We start from the raw sequence: 19,726 nt of genomic DNA on the forward strand, positions 1-19,726 counted from the left end.
CACAGGAAAAATGAGAGCCTAAGTTCTCAGACTTGATCTTCTCAAGACCGAGATTTTCTTTGTCACTTAAAGTCAAAAGTAATCTGGTCTGACTGTGTCTAGATTAGGGTGAAAAGAAACTGGAATTGGGTCGGCAATTAGTGACCTAGCTCTGGTCTCTCTAAGCCTGCCCTTTGAGCAAAGCTGCAGACAGGACAGGCCTTACTATTTATTCATTATGTGTGTTACTATTTATTCATTATGTGTGTGAGAGAGTGTTTGAGTGGGAATGGTGTCGTTGGTACAGCTTTCAGATAGAGGCCAGAGGATAACTTTTGCCTTCTAATGTGGATTCTAGGAATTGAACTTGGGTCAAGTTTGCATGACAAATGCTTTTACCCACGAGCCACCTCACTGACCCAAAAAGACTGCTGTTTTTCTAAGGGCCCGTGCGTGTGGACTGTGGACACAGACCTGGGTCTATGCTTCTGGAAAAGAGCACTGGCGGCCAATCTCATGCTGTTTGCTCTCAGCCCTCTGGGCTTAAAATGTACGTCGGTTTGCAGCATCGCTGTTCAGGTGGGGGTTGGGCACATCCTGTTTGCCTGAGCCCTGGATTAAGGCAAAATAAGAAGTGCTTGAGCCAGATCCCTAACCGGAGAGTGTGAAGGACTGGAGATAATCCCAGCAGGGAAGAGTAGTGGAGAAACAAAAAAACACACTTAGTAGGCAAATGTTACATTGATGTCTTTTGAATTTACGAAAAACAGTGATTCAGATAAGCTATTTCATCCCATTGCCATGGATCTGACTCAGGGTCTCTAGATAATCTTAAATCGCAGCTAAGCAATAGCTGCCACCAGGAGGCCAGGGGATAAGTGCAATTTTCATATCCTCTGGGATCCAATCCAGCTGAGCAAATGGCCCCAGATGTGCAGGGTTGGCTAGGAGAACCAGGCAGAGAGCATCTGTTAGCTGTGATTCTGGGCACTGGGAGAGGATAAGCCGGACCACCCAAAACCCTACCCGGCACAGTTGGAGCAGGCCCTGTTCTCTCATCTGCTGTCTCTGTCGACAAAGAAAACTACCATTATAAATAAACAGGTGCCGAGTACGGTAGCTGGGAACAAGCAGTCTTTATTATTTTCCCGGATGGCTATTATAACAGCGAATGCGGAGATAGACCACCTTTCAGCTAGACCAGACCCAGTGGGATTGCCCTGGGGTGCACAGTTAGCCAAGTCTACCGTAGCTCAGAAGTTGTGGGTTAAGTAGACATAGCCCAGAACAACCTACTGCTATAGAAATCCAGCGCAGGAGGTCTGGGTGGCTAGGAGGGCTCCGTGTGGGAATGAGGACAGCTGGCCCCCCAAGTCTGAGAGTAGGTGACTGTTCCTCTGCTCCCTTTTGGAAAGGGAGTACTCAGCCGCTTCTGTGCGACATTTGCGCATAGACTCCTGGTTTGCTCCCTGGGCATTTGATCTCACTTGGGGTTTCCCACCTCTTGAGCAGCGTCTCGATCTGTGTTGTTGTCTTAAGTGTAGCCAGCTCTGCTGCATTACTCTGCCTGGCTGCACCCCGTCGTCTCGCTCTCTTTACACGTCTTTCTCCTTCCTAGTTTCCCTCTGGTGATATCATGTAGCTGCAACCCTCTGTTATCTCACGCTGCTCAAGCAGGGTAGCCTGAGTGACGCTTGAGAAGAGAGCCAAGGCAGAGTGGACCCTTGAGAAGGAGCTTTTGTTCACCTGGTGCCTTGCCCAGCCCCCGGGCTTCTCACTCGTCCAGGAGCGCTGCTCCTTCTGAAGGTAGCAGTTGGAATTCTGACTGTGAACAGGACCTCTTTTCTTTCCCAGGCTGCTCTGGGAAGGAGCGCAAGCGAGCCAGAGTGGTTCACTTGAGAACCAGAGATCTCCCCTTGTAGTAAATGCTCCCCTGCATTCACTACAGAGGGGCCCTGTTGCTGACTAGAGAAAGACTAGCGGAGAAGGAGGCAGTGTGGCAAGCTGTGCAGAGGATAAGAGACAGCAGGGCAGGAGATGGCTGAAAAAGCCAGCAGGAGGCTTACTGAGGATACCCGGAATACCTGGAGGGGAGAGCGCCTTGTCCAGTGTGGGGAGGACCCCGAGAAAGTGTCTCTGTCCTGTGCTGTCACTGTGGACACCAGCTGTGACAGATGTCAGCGTGTCTGATTGTTGTGACTTCAGCCGTCAGTCAGGGCACATATGAGAGACAACAAAGTAGAACTAGGAGATTTGAGTCAAAAGACAAGGCCCTTGAGCTGGGGGTGTGACTTATTAGTATGGTGCTTGCCTAATATTCCTGAGGACCAGGGTTCACTTCCCAGCACCACACATTCCCACAGAAACACAAAGGCTGGGCTGGGGATATAGTTCAGGTGACAGGGCTTGCCTTGCATACAGGAAGCTCTGGGTTCAGTTGCCACCACTGAGTACGCTGGGCATAGTGATGCAGCCCTGTCATCCGGGAACTCAGGTAGTGTTGATACAGGAGGATCAGAAGATTAAGGTCAGCCTTAGACAAACCTGGGCTCCATGGAACCATGTGTCAGGGAAGATGGTCTAGGTCAGTCAGGCACATATTTTGTCTTTGTTTTTCCTTTGATTTATCTTTTTTTTGTGTGTGTGTGACAGGGTTTCTCTGTCTGTAACTTTGGATCCTGTCTTGGAACTGGAACTAGCTCTTGTAGACCAGGCTGGCGTTGAACTCACAGAGATCCGCCTGCCTCTGCTTCCCTGAGTGTTGGGATTAAAGGCGTGCACCACCACTGCCCAGTTTATCTTTCATCTTTTAAATAATTTTTTTTAATTTGTGTGTATGTTTATCTGTCTGTCTATGTGGGGATATGTGCACCTGAATGTAGGTGACCTCAGAGACCAGAAGAAGAAACTGGAGGAATACCCTAGAGCTGGAGTTACTGTGGTTGTAAGCCACTTGACTGGGTGTTGAGAACAAAACCTAGGTCCTATGCAGGAGCAGTGAATGCTCCTAACCACTGAGCCATATTCTAGCCCTGCATTTCATCCTGAATTACGTGGCTGTACAGCCTTCTCTCACCCAGTTTCCCAATCGCCACTGCCTTGTGTGGCTTAGTTCTTTGCTGCCTTCGGTAAGCTTCATTTAAGTGAGAGTTCAGACTTGAATGGCTTGGGTCAGGTACACTGGACAAATGGCAGGGTTCTTTGGAAGGGGAGGATCCAGCTTTTGTTTCCTCAAACAGAAAGAGAATAGAGAGGATGGGCTGTCCCTTAGGGTTCAAACTGCACCCCTCTTGTACAGTTCCTTTTGAATGAATTGCCTTCTGGCCTCTTGGGGAGAGGAGTAGCCAAGTGTCTGTAGTCTTTGAATCAGCTCTTTGGGAACCGGCATGTGGGACGTGTCCTGAAGGAGCTCTGACCTCTCTATGGCGGTTTCATTCACAGTCCCAAGGATAAGCAGGTGGGGGGCTAAGTTCTCCATCTTGAGTTTCAGAAGCCATTTGTCCATGGTCTTCAGTTAAGGAGGAAGACTTTGGAGCCTCCACTTCTTCGAGACTGGGCTCTGGAGCTGACTTGGCTCTGGGCTCAAGTCCCAAAGGTCCTTGTTCTCTGACACCTTCCAAAAGAAAAGCACTGGGTGGCTTGCTCACTTCTGGGCGGACACTCTTGCTCACTGGAACAAAGCTCTCCAAAGGTCTGTGTACAGAGAGGCAGAGTGAGTTCTCAGGAGCAGCAGGGACATCTGTCTGGGTTGTCGGTAAAGCCAGGAGGCCAGATCCATCAGTTGGAGCTCTGGTTTCCTCCCATGGACAGATATCTGCCATGGTGCCCTTGATTTTATTTCCTTCTGGGTCTGTGACTTCCCATTGACATAGTTCTGCTGGCCTTTTCCCTGGACTGCTTGCTCCATGGGGGCTGACCTGACAGTGGTCTGTGTCCAGGGTATCTGCCTCAGGGAAGAGCTCTGCTGATTCTGCGCCTTCCAAGGGGTAGACTGTCCCTTCTGCTTCTAAAAAGCATCCTTCAGCCCCTCCAGCTCCCCGTGACTCTCCATCCTGCCCCTGGTCCAGTGCCCCCTCCACCACCGCTCCTGAACTTGTTTCCCCAGGGCAGATCTCTGCATTCTTAGCAGAGGGAACCTCTTCTACTTCCCAAGGACACACTTTTGCCACCCTGGACCCCACAGAGCCCACTCTCTCAGAACTGCCTTTGCTTCCGTCAGAAGCACCTGTGGCTGGTTGCACCCCAAAGTCCTGACTCTCCCCGGGACAGATAGCTTCCTGCTTCCCAAGGCCACTGATCTGTGGCGTTTCCTGAACTGCCACCCCTTTGTGCTCTGGTTTTTCAGGGGCCCTTTCTTGTTCCTCTTGAGAGTCCTCCTTTTCATCCGGTCCTGATGTCTGTGGCTCCATAATTCTCCCAGTCACCTTCCAGGGACAGAGCTCAACCTTGGTGTCACTGTCAGGTTCATTCTGTTCTGGGACAGGAGCATCCCAGGGGCACACCTCAGCAACCCTCCTGTCCGCACTGACCAGTGTCTGGGGGCTGGCTAGCTCCTTGCTTGTTCCTCTGTCATCCACCGGGAACTGTGGTTTCAAAGCTGCAGCTTTTCCTTGGGTTGTGTGTTCTGGGAGAGAACCCGTCTTCGGATCTTCCCTCAGGACTTCCATATCTGTCACCCTGTCACTTGCTTCGGAGGACTGCCTGTCTGCGACTTGACAGCTGGGCAAGTCTGAGACCTCGGTGACCTGGGCTGCCGCCTTTTCCAGATCCTTTGGTCCTTCCTCCGCTGGCTCACTCTCTGTCTCTCGCTCCAGGCTTTTCACCTTGGTTCCCTCATTTACATCCCAGGGACAGATCTTGGCTTTTTCACTGATAGGAACTTCCTCTACTTCCCAGGGACACACCTCTATTGGCCTGGCGATCACACCATCCTGGAGCCCATCTTTCGGTTTCTCGGTGCTCAGAGTGTCTGGCTGCTGACAGGAGTCCCCTGGGCCCACACTGTCCCACGGACAGACCATCTCCTTCTCCAGGCTCGGCCTCTCTGACTTATTTGGAGTAGTAGCCGCTATCTGCCTGGGTCCAGAATCTGCAGAAGTCTGGCCTGTGTCATTCAGAGAGATTGCAGAGGCTCCAGCTCCCACAGTCCTCTCCTCTCCAGCGCCAGCACCCACTTCCCAGGGACAGATCTTGGCCTTCTCAGCCGTCAGGCTCTTCCCCATGTCCCATGGGCAGATCTCAGCAGCTTTGCCTCCCATACTGCCTTGCCTCTGGAGAATGGCTTGGGGTTTCTCTGTGTCTTTTTGTGGGGTGCTACCAAGGTCCGTGCTCTCCCAGGGGCAGATCGCTTCCTGCTTTTGGATCTGCCTCCCAGTCTTTTCCCATGTTTGGATTCTTGCTTTTCCAGGTATTTTTTCCCCGTCTTTTTGAAATTCTCTTTTTGGTGTGTGTTCTGATGTCCTGTCCCCGGTTCTTCCATCTACTTCCCAGGGACAGATTTCTGCTGTTGAAGGCTTTGCCTGCTTCTCTTCTGACTTGAGCTCTTCCCGGTGACACTCTTGCAAGGCCTGGCTGGCCCCACTGCTTAGGAACTGCCCACCAGCCTTGGAGGAGGAGCTGTCTGGATGTGGGCTGGACTGCTCAGGGGCTGCGTCCTCCCAGGGGCACACTGACTCCTGCCCTGGATGGACTGAAGCCTTTGCCCTAGCAGTTTGCTCCCCCATCTTTCCCAAGTATACCTCTCTAGAGGCGGTCTCCCCATCCCCTCCCTGATTCAGTGTGTCTGTGCCTGCTTCCAGTTCCCAGGGGCAGACCTCAGCTTTCTTGCCATTAGAGGTCTCCCATGGGCAGACCTCTGCAGTACCACTGCCCGAACTCCCTGAGCCTCCTGGGGCTTGAAGGGAGACTGCTGAGGGACCCCGAAAATCTGTACTTTCCCAAGGACAGAGAGACACCAGGTCTCTGCCCAGATTCTGTTCTCTCCAGAGAGCTGCCTTCTTGGGGGATTTCTGCTTTTCTTCAGGGAGTTCCTTCACTCTCTGGGGCAATGTCTCCTCCCCTATATCACTCAGTTCCCAGGGGCACAGCTCAGCCTTGGCAGCCTCAGGTGGAAGACCCTCTGGACTGCCCACTACTGCAGACTTGCCCTGGGTTCTGTCAGAATCCCGATGGGCCAACTGTGGAGATAGACCTCTAGGGTCGGCATTTTCCCAAGGACACACTGCCTCCTGGCTCCGGATCAGCCTCTCCGGCTTTCTCCCAGTAATGGCACCCATACCCCTGGGCTCTGATACCTCTGGGGCTTTCTCCTTCTCTTCCCAGGAGCGACTTAGAACTTGTATTGATGGCATCTTCTCAAGGTTTCCTTCAGTCCCCTCCCAGGGGCAGACTGTGGCCTTGTTGCTACTCTCTGACTGGGACATTCCTGAGTGAGGTACTTCCCAGGGGCATACCTCTGCCACCCTGTGGTCAGCACTGCCTAGGGGCTGAAGGGCAGTATTGGATGCCTCTTGTTCACCCACAGAGGATTCCTTCACTTGTTCAGCATTTTTGTCCCCAAAAGCTTTCCTCAGTGTAGCAAGCCCTAGCTTACCAGTTCTCTCAACTCTTTGCTCCCCTTGGCCCTGTGATGCCCTCTTGTTCCTATCGTCCTGCCCTCTGCTGCCCTCTTTGTGACAGCCATGGAGCATTTTGCTGGTGTGAGCATTCTGTTGGTTCTGGAGAGACTCCTCATCTTCACAGGGGCTAAGGGCAGCCTGTTTGCTCACTGCCTTGGGCCGGCCTAGCCTGGGAGATCGGGGTGGAGCCCCCATGCTCACCCCTGTAGGCTTTCCCTTCTCAGTCTCAGGGTTGTCCTCCCCACCCTCCTTCTCTTTGTAGGTGCTCCTAGAACGGGTTAGAGCTTTGATGGCCAGGCCCAGGCTGCGCACGGAGCCCTGCTGCAGGGGGGTCTTGAGGCTGTGGGATTTTGAGAAGACCTTGGGCTTGTCCTCGTCCACGTCATCGGTTTCCCCCTGGACATGTCCATCCTCAGTGGTCCTCTCACTCTCTCCAGCCCCCCTTTTCTCCATTGCCACGGAGAGGGCCCTCCAGATCCTGGTCCGAGCTGAGGCAGGTAGGTGGCTGCTTTGCTCTGACCCCGTGGAACCTTCCTGGACCACATTTTCTTTTTTGCCTGGCAGTTCTGCGTTCTCCCAGGGGCAGATGAAAGTGAGTAGGGGCGGGCTTTGGGGGGGCAATGAGACTGGTGCCAGGACAGGGGTAGAGGGTGGGGCCAGGACAGGGGTAGAGGGTGGGGCCAGGGTTGGCAACAGAACAGAAGCCAGCGTGGAGGTTGGAGTGGGAGACAACATTCTTGGCTCTCCCAGGCAGGCCCCAGACAGAGCCAAGATGGGTGTGGAGACCTGGTGCCGGATGGGTGGGTGAGGTAGCCTTCTCCCAGGCTCCTCCTGAGGCCTCCCCGGGGTATGAGAACTGTCAAGGCTGCTACTCTTGGCAGGAGATGGTGGGGCTGACAGAGGAGGCCTTAGAGGCCTCTCCAACCTCCTGGCAGATGGCCTGCGTGCTAGGCTCAGCGCTGGGCTTGGCGCTGGGCTCACTGCGACTGCCTCAGCTTTCTTTCTCTCCTCTCTCTCTTTTGCTTGTCGATAGGTTTCCTCCAGGTAGGCCTGACTGGCCACAAGCAGAGCCCTTTCCCTGGAGCCAGCCGCAACACTAAGTGACTTCTGCAGAGAAATAGGCCTGGCTCTGGGGAGCCTTTCTCCTACGGTCAGGTTGTGGGCACTGGCTGACCTGAAGCCCAGGGCTGGGGGCCCCTCTGCTTGGCCCTCTGACGTCGAGGACTTCTTGGACAAGGTCCTCCTCAGTGTGGAGTCAAGGAGGGGTGTGATATACTCCCTGTGGTGGTCATACGTGCTGCGGGTCTTGCGCAGAGCTGGGGGCTTCTCAGTTTCTTGAAGGCTGGAGCTGAGAAGCCTCTGTCGAGAAGAGCCTGGCAGGCTGCTGTGGCCTGGAGAGCCGGAGTCCCGGGAGTGCTGCTTAGCCAGGGCCTCTGGGAACTCAGCCAGGTACCTCATGAAAGAGCGCCCCAGTCCCTGGCGTGAGCTTCTCTGCTTCTTGGGAAGATGGGGGTTGTTAGCAGTCATCTCCTTGGTCTTGCAGACCTCCAGCTGGGCATAGAGCTTCTTCAGCTCGTCCTGCAAGGAAGGGGCGGGGCAGCAGAGCCACCTCTGAGAGACAGAGCCCGGCCCCCCACCAACCGTGCTGCTCCTTTCCTTGGGGCATCACTTCACCAAGCTGCCCCCTCTTTCCTGTGCCTAAAATGCAGAATTCACCACTCCACTCCTGCGAGACCAGGGCCAAGTTGGTTCTGAGTTGGATCCACTCAGCCTTGAGGATTCAGGGTGCCCTCACTTCTTTGGAGCACTGTGATCTGGGAAATGATCAGCCTGTAGTGCAGGACAGGTCTGGCTTTAAGACTGCTGGCCCACGTGTATCTCGAAGCTGTTGTATTGACCTCTCTGGGCCTCTGCATCTTCTTCAGTTTTGGGGTTTTATTGTCGTGGTTGTTGTTGTTTGGGGAGAAATTCAGAGCAGGGAAGGTTTCGTGGCTACTGACATGTCACAGTCTTCATCTACCAGTTCTGTCAATCTCCTCAGATGTTCTAAGGAAGTGGACATGGGTCACATAGAAGATGTAGAGGTGCCCAGTGTGGTGGTGCACACCCTTAATCCCAGCACTTGGGAGGCAGAGGCAGGCAGACCTCTGAGTTGGAGACTAGCCTGGTCTATAAATGAGTTCCAGGACAGCCAGGACTACATAGAGAAACCCTGTCTCAAACAAACAATCAAATGAAAAAAAAACAAAAAACAAAAAACAAAAAAAAAAAACACCCAAACAACAACAAAATCGAAGAAGGTGCAGAAACACAGGCATGGGGACACTTTCTAGACCCCACAGCTGACTCTTAGGGTCGTTAGCCATCCTATCTTGCTAGGAACTCGAGGCTTTTCTAGTCTGCCCCACCCAATGATGAGGACACGGGATTAAGAATGAACTCCTGGTTGGGCCTGGACCTTCAGGGCCTGGGCGTCTGGGTTTTGGGGATTCCTTTCAAGTGGATGGTATGTGATCAGGGAAGGTGGTTTATAGTCCTGTGGCAGCCCAGCTGTGCTCCCCTGCTCAGACCTTAAAACACTGATATCCAAGGAACTGGGGTGGGGGAGAGGGACCTACCCGAATATCCCCTGGGTCCAGGCTTCGCTCGCTCCAGGCTGAGGCGATGCTGCTGTTGAGGTAGGAGCCTGAGCGCTGCAGGTCCAGCTCATCTTCATACACCTCATCCAAGATCTCCTCTCGGGGAGGCGCCCCTGGCTTCCAGAACTAGCCAAGATGGGGGGGGGGATGGGAGACACGATGGCATCCTGCCTACTCCTGTTCTCACCTACTCGGTCTCTACTTCAGGAGTCTTCACCCTTCTCTGATTTGGAATCCAAGGTCTCAGAGAATTTTATTCCCTGTTCCTCGTCTTCCTAAGGGACCAGCACAGTGTCCGTAGGCACGGCCTTCAGCTCTCTAACCTGCTCCCCACATCTTCAGAGTCTACCAGCTGGGCTGAAAGGATGCAAGACATGGTGGCACATGCTTTTAATCCCAGTGCTCAGGAGGCAGAGGCAGAGGCAGGAGGAGCTCTACAGAACGAGTTCTGGGGCAATGAGGGCTACACAGAGAAACCCTGTCTCAAAACAAAACGAAACAAAAACAAAAACAAAAACAAAAAACAACCAATCAACCAAAAAACAAAAATACCCAAACACAAACCACAAAACAGTATACAACAAAACAAAAAACCCAAACCAAATAAAATCTTCCTGTATGCCTAGCTCTATGTTGCTTGCATGGGAACTGGAAGCAGGGAGTAGCTTCCTTTCTCAGCCAAGTCCTTGCCTGGGATGCTCATCGTTTTTTGATGTGGAGAGGGTGCTGAGGTGGCAGGGCCACAGAGTTCTTTACCAAGGGGCTGAGGGCCTGCCTCACACAGTAGGGGAAAGACCTTACCTTTGGGATGAAGAGCAGAGCCAGCGTGGCCGTGACTGTACTATGGGTGTGGAGGAAGAAGAGGAGAAGGGTCCAGTCTGGGTGCAGGGAAGGAACCAGCGCAAACCTAAGGGCCGGATAGGACAGGGTGGTGAGTGCAGGTGGCAGCAGCCTGCCTGCCTCACCTCACTAGATGTCCGCTCCAGCCCAGTCTGGTGCTCTGCCAGGAGGACACCACACCCTTCCTGCCTTCTCTGGATCAGAGGTGTGATCTCGAGGTTCTCATTAATTAATTCTGAGAAGATCTCTTAAATGATTTCACCCCACCACCTTTGCTTGTCCAGGTTACAGAACAGAACAGTGCCCAGGACTCTATGAGGAATAGCCCGTAGTTTGCTTCTTCCTCCGCTACAGGGCCTAGTTCCATAAACACACAGTAGGCCTGCTACTCTGAAGGCCAAAGGGTAAGGAAGGGGTCCAGGCTCAAGGGGAACTGCTCAGGGCTGACAGGCAGGCAGTTAGGAACCAGACACACTTCCTGTGGATTGGGTATCTCTCCTGAAGAAGATATGAGATAGAGGAGTGGTGTATCTGCAGCCCTTCTGTACCCTGCTGGGCATCACAGCCATGCAAGGATCGCTGTTAGATGGACCCCTTCACCCGGAGGTGGGGAACACTGGCAGGGCGGGAGGAGTCTTAGGAAGGGGGCCAGCCCTCACCTGACCGTGTGGAAGACAGTAGAGAGTAGCAGCTCGTTGTGCAGGGCGATGCCCATGTAGCGTGGTTCATGGAAGGCTGAGGGGACAGCCCGGGTGGCGTAGCAGAGGAAACTGCCCCCACACAGCAGCAGCATTTCAGCTGGGGGGGGGGGGGGAGAGAGAAAAAGAGAGAGAGAGAGAGAGAGAGAGAGAGAGAGAGAGAGAGAGAGAGAGAAGCCCTCACCATTTCAGCAGCCTGCTAGCCCTCTCCAAAACCAACTGTGTTGGGCAGTACAGACCCAGGGGAACCAGCTCAAGAACAACATGGAGGCAACAACCTGGGCCAGCAGCAGGCTGGGCTAAGAAGAAGCAGCTCACCCACAACCATGATGTAGTCCCAGTGGTCTTGGTGACAGAGGTAGAAGTGGCGGCCGGTGGGAGTGTGGCCTCGGGTCACCAGAGGCGTGTGCTGGATGCCTGGCTCTAGGACACCAGCTGTCCACAGGACCAAGAAACCCAATACCAACAACAGGAGCTGTCCCAGGCGCTGCAGCAGCTGCCCACTGCTTGGGTGTGGGCCTCGCTGGGCTGTTCGAGACAGAAACAGCTGGAGCACCCTGAGGGGAGTAAGGTACATGTGGGAAGTCGGGAGGACAGAGTGTGAGCCCAGAGTCCTAAGTCTGTCCATTGCTTCCCAGCCCCCCGCATATTTACCCCCCCCCCCCCCCCGATCTTTCCAAAGGTTACATAGAGGGAGAAAGTCGAGTGACCGAGACTGGGCTGGGGATACAGGGAAAGGACTGGCTTCAAAAGACTTCCCTGGGTGAGTGAGCTGGGTAGCCAGTGGCGAGGTCGGCAAGGGCCTACCTAGACAGCTTCAGTACAATGGTCCCATAGACGACGGCAAAGCCCAGCAGCCGGACCCAGCGGAGAGCGATGCAGCGGAACACACTGGGCTTGAAGTACAGGATGAAGACCTGATGGCCAGGAGACAGAGACAGCTGCCCTCTGCTATGCTTTCCTCCCCTCTCCATCTGTGTCCTGTGTGTGACTAATCTTCCCAGCAGCCCCACAGCGGGGGGGCCTCACACTTCCCTTTTGCACTGTTGGAGCCTAAGGATCAGGAAGGGGAGGTAGGCAACTTGCCTTATTGCACCAGCAAGTCAGAAGTTTCTTTCTTTTTTAAATTTTATTTATTATGTATACAGTATTCTACCTGTATGAATGCCTGCAGGCCAGAAGAGGGCGCAAGATCTCATTAAAGATGGTTGTGAGCCTCCATTTGGTTGCTGAGAATTTTTTTAAAATATTTATTTATTTGTTATGTATACAATATTCTGTCTGTGTGTATGCCTGCAAGCCAGAAGAGGGCACCAGACACCATTACAGATGGTTGTGAGCCACCATGTGGTTGCTGAGAATTGACTCAGGACCTTTGGAAGAGCAGCCAGTGCTCTTAACCTCTGAGCCATCTCTCTAGCCCCCAGAAAATTCTTTTCAATCTGGGTGTCTGCCTCCAGAGCTTACTAGACCAGCATGCCATTTGTGTGAATAGGTGGGGGGAATTTAACTTTTTTGTCGTTGTTGTTGTTTTTTGAGACAGGGTTTCTCTGTGTAGCCTTAACTGTCCTGGAACTCGCTCTGTAGACCAGGCTGGCCTGGATCTCACAGAAATCCACCTGCTTCTGCTTCCTGGGTGATGGGATTAAAGGCATGTGCCACTGCCACGCTGGTCAGGAGAATTTAAAGTCACTAAATCTTCCCAAGAGACAGAAAAGGATTCTGGAGGATGGGGACAGTGTGGGAGTAGGGGATACTAAGAAAGTAAGGTCAGCTACTGGTCACAGACTCACAGGAAAGTAGAGAAGTAAGGATCCAAAAAGGATGGTCTCCAGCAGGAAGATTCCAGATGCCCGGATCCTCTGTAAGCCCAGGGAGAAAGGTGTAAGCAGGGCTCTGAGGACACCAAGCCTGGCCTGTCTGGAGGCTCACTCGGCCTTGGGCTTCCTCCAACAGCACTAGCTCCACCTACCCCCACCCCTGTTCACAGCCAGTCTCCTGTCTCACTGCACTGTCTACCTATGTCTGCACCAAGGGCCCTGCTGGGCTCACAGCGAAGGTTGCTGGAGCTAGGAAGGGCCTCTGGCATTTTTCCAAGCTTTGGGGCCTACTGCACCTTGGTCTAGAATAAGATTCCTCTTCTTTGCCCAGATAAAACCAATGAACCCTTGAGCCTGGCCCCAGTAACACTTTTTCTAGAAATTCTCTCCCACACCATCTCCTCCAGAACAACTGGGTCTCTCCTCTGAGCCCCCATGGCACCTGAAAGCCACTCCCCCCCCCTTGCCTCTGTCTCACTGCTTCTTCTTTCTATGCCTTGGGAATCCAGAGCACTTCTGTTGTAGAGTGCCTATGTAGTAGTTTGCTCCGAGCAGACATTCAACTAGTATTTGCTGAATGAATACAATGTTGCAGATGAAGAAATAGGTGGAAACAGGGCTAGAAAAGTCACTGCCTAACGTCACACATTCAGCTGTAGAAGCAAGATTGGCACCCATTCTCCCAAGACTTGGCGCTTTATTTGAGATGGGTTGGACGTGTGCATAGAAGAGAGATAGGGGGCCTTCTTGCCTTGCTCCTGCGGCAACGGTAGGCGACCAGCATACTCAGGAAGACAGCCAGCATGCAGCAGGCCTGGCAGGCCAGCACTGCCGTCCTCAGTGCTAGGGCCTCCTCCACCAGGCATGGCGTGGCATCCAGACAGCTAGTGCAACCCTCAGGACATGGCTGGCACCTCAGCAGCTTCCCTAAGCTGCCTTGAGGCGACCCGAATTGCCCAGCAGTCTGAGTTGCACTCTCTTCTAACCCTACGAAAGACAAGATGGGTGTAAAGAGAACTTGACTAGGGATTTCTGAGGTTCTAGCCTTGGGTCCTGAGGGCCACATGCCCTCCTGTAACTTATGGCCCCAGGAATAAGAGGGAAGGGTTGTGTCCCAGTAAGGGTATGGTAACAGGAAGACACCAGGCTAAGGTTTGTTCAGAGGCTAACTTGCCTCATACCTGTGTGTCAACCCCACAGATATTCCATCCCAACTTCCCTTGGCTAGCAAAACCTCTGCTTAGCCCTCTCCACACTTACGTACCCCCAGAACTGCTAGCCCCATAGAATCCAGGTCGGCAGCGACAGAGATAGCGGCCAAGGACAAAACCCTGACTCTCCAGAGGGACACACTGTGGGGATGACAAATGGCATTTGTTTTGTATGATGTTTTTCTCCGAAAGCTTTCCCTGCTGGGAAGAGTTCCCTCCCTCCATGACTTCTGGGTTTACAATAGGAGATTTCACCAGAAGCTTTCTCAGGTTCTTGCCCAGACACCCACTCCCACCCCCACCTCTGCAAATGTCCCCATTCCCTGCTGTTAGGTCTTTTCAAGGAGTATCCAAGAAAAGAATACAGAATACATAACCGGGATACATAACTCTTTTGTTCGGGCTGGCAGTAACGGGAGCCTCATGTCCCATTTCCTGGTGCCTAGCTGTTGCTAGGGCTAGGTACTGGGGGAGGTAAAGACAGGGAGAACTCACAGCCCAATCACACCTCTTATGTGCCTACCCCCTGCTTCAAAGGGTTCCCACAGCTGCCCCACTTGGCATATAGGTGTCATGTTGGCTAGTTTTATATCAAGTTGACACAAGCTAGAGTTATTGGGAGCAATAAGAGCCTCTATTGGGAAAGTGCCCCCATAAGATCCAGCTGTAGGGCATTTTCTTAATTAGTGATTGATGTTGGTAGGGCCATCCCTGGGCTTTTGGTCCTGGGTTCTATACACAAGATGAGCAAGCCAGTACCCCTCCATGGTCTCTGCAGCAGCTCCCATCTCCAGGATCCTGCCCTGTTAGAGTTCCTGCCTTCACTGCTTTTGATGATGAACTGTTATATGGAACTGTGAGAGAAATCAACCCTTTCCTCCCCATCATCATGGTGACCCACCACAGCAACAGTAGTTCTAATCAAGACAGGTAAGCTAGGGACTGGAGCAATGACTCTGTGGTTGAGAGCACTGGCTGTTCTTCTTGAGGACTCAGTTCAATTCCCAGCACCCACATGGCAGCTTATAACTGTCTGGAACTCCAGTTCCAGAGAATCTGGTACCCTCACACCAATGCACATATGAATTTAAAAAAAAAATCAAGTTGCTAAAAAAAAAAGACAGATAAGTTAAAAAGACTCCCATGGCCGGGCAGTGGTAGCTTGGGAGGCAGAGGCAGGTAAATCTCAATAAGTTTGAAGCCAGCCTTCTTTACAGAGGGAGTTCCAGGACAGCCAGGGCTACACAGCAAAACCCTGTCTCGAAAAACCAAAAACTAAAAACCAAGCAAAATAATAACAACAAAAAGACCCCTGTGGAGGGGTAACTTTCTCTGTCAGAACAGTTCTGGCTTTAACACCGAATTACTTTCCTCAGCTAAGGCCAGGCTCGTGGGATGCCAAGGTTAGCGCTCTTTTCTACCTCCTCCTATTGAGTCTGCTCAGCAGGGGACAAAACATGGCCTCAGAGCCGGGCAGGGGTGTTAAGCACTCTGCTGAGGTCAGTGGCTGAGAACAGATTTCTGGAAGTGGCTCAGCATTTGTCACCGTCACCAGCCCCAGACCTTTTCAAGCTTTGGTTAGGCTCCTCCTACACCCAACCAGCAATTCTGTTGACTTGGGTGAATACCACTGGAGCATCCTCTGTATGCCCTGAGGAGCTCAGAGCTGTGCTGATGTGGAGCGTGGAGCCCAGGAAAGGGAAAGCAGGCGAGGCTCAGAAGTTTCCTGAAGAGGGACCCTGGGGTGCTGAGTACCAGGCGAGGGCAAACAGGAGGCACATTGAGCTTTCCCAGGCATACGGAGTAGCTTTCTTGGGAGAGATGGGAGGTATGAGATAGGCTGTACATTGGCCTCCCTGTCATTTCACCTCGACAATCAATTAGGACCTTCTTGAAGCCCTGAGAAAACCAGGTGAAAGGGTGGCTTTGTCGACTGCTCCTGGGAGCTGGGTTTGGGGGGCTGGGATGGAGGGTGGGACCGGTGCCGGTGGTCGAAAGGGAATGAAGGCGGGCCTCAGTGGACCCATCCTCCTTGCCTGAGTGCTGTTGAGGTCACACAGGTGGGTGTTGGAGTACCAGCCTGGACCGCTTGCGCACTGATTGATGTCCACGCTTTGGAGGTCGATGTCCATCTGCACCTGGCCCCTAGGGCAGCAAATTGGCAGTTAGGCGCCCAGCGGGGGTGCGGAGACAATCACTACTTTATTGGGCAGTGCAGTCTTAGCGCAGGGGCAGGATTGCACACATCCAAGGCAGACCTCTGGTGCCATTAGCCCGGTCTCTGTGGCAACAGTCCCCTCCCACTAGTGTATTTCCCACCTCACTTGTCAGCATATCTTATCATTTCCTGGTTCTCATCAGTGGGGAGAAGGGAAAGGCATGTCAAGACACGCAGGAGCCCGGGGCTTGGGTGATCACCGTGAAAGGATGTTTTTCGCTCTTGCCCATTGCATTTACACACAACATATGCAGCCTCGCTGGTTACCACTACTTTCCTTTGCCCAAACCACGTCTGAACTAGTCACAGCGAAGGAGTCCGAGAATGGACGGGCTCTGTTGTGACTGAATTGGGAGGGCTCTGGCAAGGAGCCAGGATGCCAGCTTACAGGAGGGGGAGCCCTACTGGGAACAATGCACGGGGGCAGAGAACTGAGAAAGCAATGCTGGCTGCTGCATGCTTGGCTGCGCTGTGTTCCTTTGCTCCTGCTTCCCCCTAGCTGAGCGCAGAGCCAGTTCTTTGAGGAATATCACAAAGTACTGTGGCAGGAGAGATAGGATAACAGGTCTGCTCCACTAAGAGCCTGGTCACTGGGAGTGACACTGGGGACTCAGCCAACTCCAGTGCAAAAAGGATGTTGGTTCCAAGCCCCTGTCCTGGGAAGCCTCCTGAAGTGTCCGTGTGGTTCCTCTGAGAAGTCAGGAATATGGATTATTACTGTCATTAAGTTTTCTATCTCTCTTTCTCTTTTCGTTTTGTTTTGTTTTTCGAGATAGGGTATCTCTGTGTAGCTCTAGCTGTCCTGGAACTTGCTCTGTAGACCAGTTTGGCCTCGAACTCACAGAGATCCACCTGCCTCTGCCTCCTGAGTGTTGGGATTAAAGGCATGCACCACCACTGCCTGACTATCAGTTTCTCTCATCTCTTCTGTCTATACCTCAGACCTGTGAGCCATGAGAGCCAAGACCTGCCCCATCTATACTCACCCATCTGCACCACACATACCCACATACACATGTTTAATACCTGTGTTTGCACAAGAGTGAAAGTCTCCTCACTCATTGTCCTCAGCATATAAACAACATCAAGAGATACCCAGGCACATGCCTGTCATCCCAACACTTGGAGAGTAAAGGCAGGAGGACCAGAATTCCAGGTTAGCCTTGGCTACATGAGAAACTGTCTTAGAAAACAAAATAAGCCAGGTGATGGTGGCTCATGCCTTTAATCCCAGCACTCAGGGGGCAGAGGCAGGTGGTCTCTGTGAGTTTGAGGTCAGCCTGGTCTACAGAGTGAGTTCCAGGACAGCTATGTCTGTAACACAAAGAAACCCTTTCTTGAAAAAGCAAAAAGAAAAAAAGAAAAAAATTAAAGCTGGGCAATGGAGGCACATACTTTTAATTCCAGCACTCGGGAAGCAGAGGCAGGTGGATCTCTATGAGTTCAAGGCCAGCCTGGTCTACAGAGTGAGTTCCAGGAGAGCCAATGCTACACAGAGAAACCCTGTCTCAAAAAACCAAAATAAATAAGTAAAATAAAGTGAAGACATACAAACAGATGTTCAGATACATATGTAGAAATTGACTGGTTCATAAACATCACAAACACCCGAGAATGTTAGTAGTATAAATACGCACAGCTGAATGCACACACACACCTGTGCCCCCTGCAGACACATGTTCTGTGCACAGTGCAGTAGACTCGTGTCCCCCTCACCCTCACAGATCCATCGAGTCCTTCCCAAACCCACTTACCTGACTTCTGGGGTGAGGTCTGGCTTGAGACCATAGAATGTGGCTGAGACTGTGACTAGCCAGCCAGGACGGAGCTGGCCTTCGTGGCATTCCAGGAAGGGAGGAGACAGCTTCACCTGCTGTATGTCCCCCACGTACCCATCCCCCCGTGGCCACTTGGGGCTTTCAAGACTCCTTAGGTCATTGGTCAGTACTCGCTTCTGCAGGGCAGGGCTGTCCAGGTCCTCTTCTGGATTTCCTTCCTGTACCTTGTTCCCAGAGAGGTCCCGGAGGATGGTCTCATCCCCCATCCGGGTGGCCTGCAGGGCCAGCTGAAGGTGGCTGGCCCCTGGTGGAGGGTTAAAGGTCAGTAAAGCCCTGTAGGCTTTTGGATCCCCCTCTGCCACACTTCGGACAAGTGCCTGGTACCACTCAATGTCCTCTTCCACACTCGACTCCCGGATGTCGTTGGCTTGTAGAAGCATGTTGAGGAAATTGGCAGCCTGGGCCAGGGTGCCCGCTGCTCTCTGTAGGACTGGGGGGATCCCCACACTGCCTTCTGTTCCATGGACTTCATAACTCTCACTACAATTAGCCCCTGACAGCTGTTGAATGTCTCCCGAGTAGAGAAAAGCCAGGGCTGCTTTGGCCCCCTGTGGGGGCTTCCACGTGGGCCCAGGTCCTGCCTTGGCTTGAGAGGGTAGTGGAGGCAGAGAGCGGAAGGACCATTGGCTCCCCAGAGCCCAGCTGCAGAGGAAACAGCAACTTAGCAGCCCCCAAACAAGAGAAGGTGTGATCACTGCTGTGGTGCCCATTCTTCAGTAGCTCTCCTATCCCTGGAATCCAGGCTGCCTGGAGGTTTGGGTGGCTCAGAAGAACGCAGTCAGAGGCTCTTGTATAGTCTGTCTCCACACCTCTTTCCCTCCCTCCCTCCCTCCCTCCCTCCCTTCCTCCCTCCCTCCCTTCCTCCCTCCCTCCACCCATCCCTCCCTGCCTATCTCCCTCCCTCTTCTCTCTCATGCTAATACCATCTACCCTATTTCCCCCCCTTTCTCTAATATTATCGGTTAGCTTCTGGATATAGGTAGGATGGCCCTGCCCCCATCACTCAGTCTGCCCGCCCCCATCTCAAAAGCCTCTTAATCCGGGCATACTACCCTTTTCTCTACCTCTGATCCAGTACCCCCACTCCAGACACATACACCCCACATCTGCTCCAGAGATAAAAGAGGGAAAGGGAGGAGACCGGTTGTTCTCTGAGCTCTGCCTCCCTCCTTCCTCTACCCTTTGCTCCATTAGCAGAGATGGGCAAATCTGGCCTGGAGCACCATAGCAACCACAGACGAATCCATGTCCCTCTCTCCATCCCTCTGCCCCGCTTGGCCTCCTGGCAGCAACTGCAATGGGCATAATAAAGGGTTAGTCGCATGTCCTGGCAGGGCGCTACTGATGCCTGCCCCTCTCCACCTGTCTGTAACCTAGCATCTCCTGTCCCTTTGTGACAGCGAGCCACTCTCATTCTCCCCTACCCCCTTTTCTGTTTGTTTTGTTGTTTGGTTTTTGAGACAATGTCTCATTCTGTACCCTTGGCTAGCCTGGAACTAAGTAGACCAGGCTGGCCCTGAACTCACAGAGGTCCGCCTGCCTCTGCTTCCCAAGTGCTGGGTCTTCCCATTTTCAAAGTTTGCATTTGCGTGCCTGGTGTCCCAGGAGGCCAGAAGAGTGTCAGAGCTCCTGGAACTGGAGTTATGAATGGGTGTGAGCTGACCAGAGTAGGTTCTCTGGAAGAACGGTCAGTGCTCTTAATTGTAATTGCTGAGCCACCTCTCCAGCCTCAGGTTTTGACCACAAGCATCTTTACCTGTTCAGCCATCTTGCCAGAATTCCAAAGATTCAAGGAGAAAGACCACCGACCCAAATCATCATGACCAAGCTAACTAAAGCAAGCAATTTTTAAAAATTCGTATGCAC

General features: G+C 52.8%; 1 protein-coding gene across 1 annotated transcript; it reads right to left on the reverse strand.

Annotated features, from left to right (window-relative positions):
• Positions 1-761: 761 nt before the first annotated feature.
• Gpr179 (G protein-coupled receptor 179) lies at positions 762-18,639 on the reverse strand. Its single transcript, XM_050156447.1, has 11 exons — positions 17,777-18,639; positions 15,841-15,949; positions 13,858-13,945; positions 13,345-13,580; positions 12,567-12,635; positions 11,581-11,690; positions 11,092-11,330; positions 10,735-10,873; positions 10,037-10,142; positions 9,215-9,361; positions 762-8,174 (listed from the first exon to the last, which is right to left on the reverse strand). Exons 1-11 carry the CDS (start codon positions 18,568-18,570, stop codon positions 3,411-3,413), a joined length of 6,801 nt encoding a protein of 2,266 aa, XP_050012404.1. The 5' UTR covers positions 18,571-18,639; the 3' UTR covers positions 762-3,410.
• Between the last annotated feature and the right edge of the window lie 1,087 nt (positions 18,640-19,726).

Source organism: Alexandromys fortis, unplaced genomic scaffold, assembly GCF_014885135.2.
Source record: "Alexandromys fortis isolate MF-2015 unplaced genomic scaffold, M_Fortis_MF-2015_v1.1 scaffold_31, whole genome shotgun sequence".
Lineage (NCBI taxonomy): Eukaryota > Metazoa > Chordata > Mammalia > Rodentia > Cricetidae > Alexandromys > Alexandromys fortis.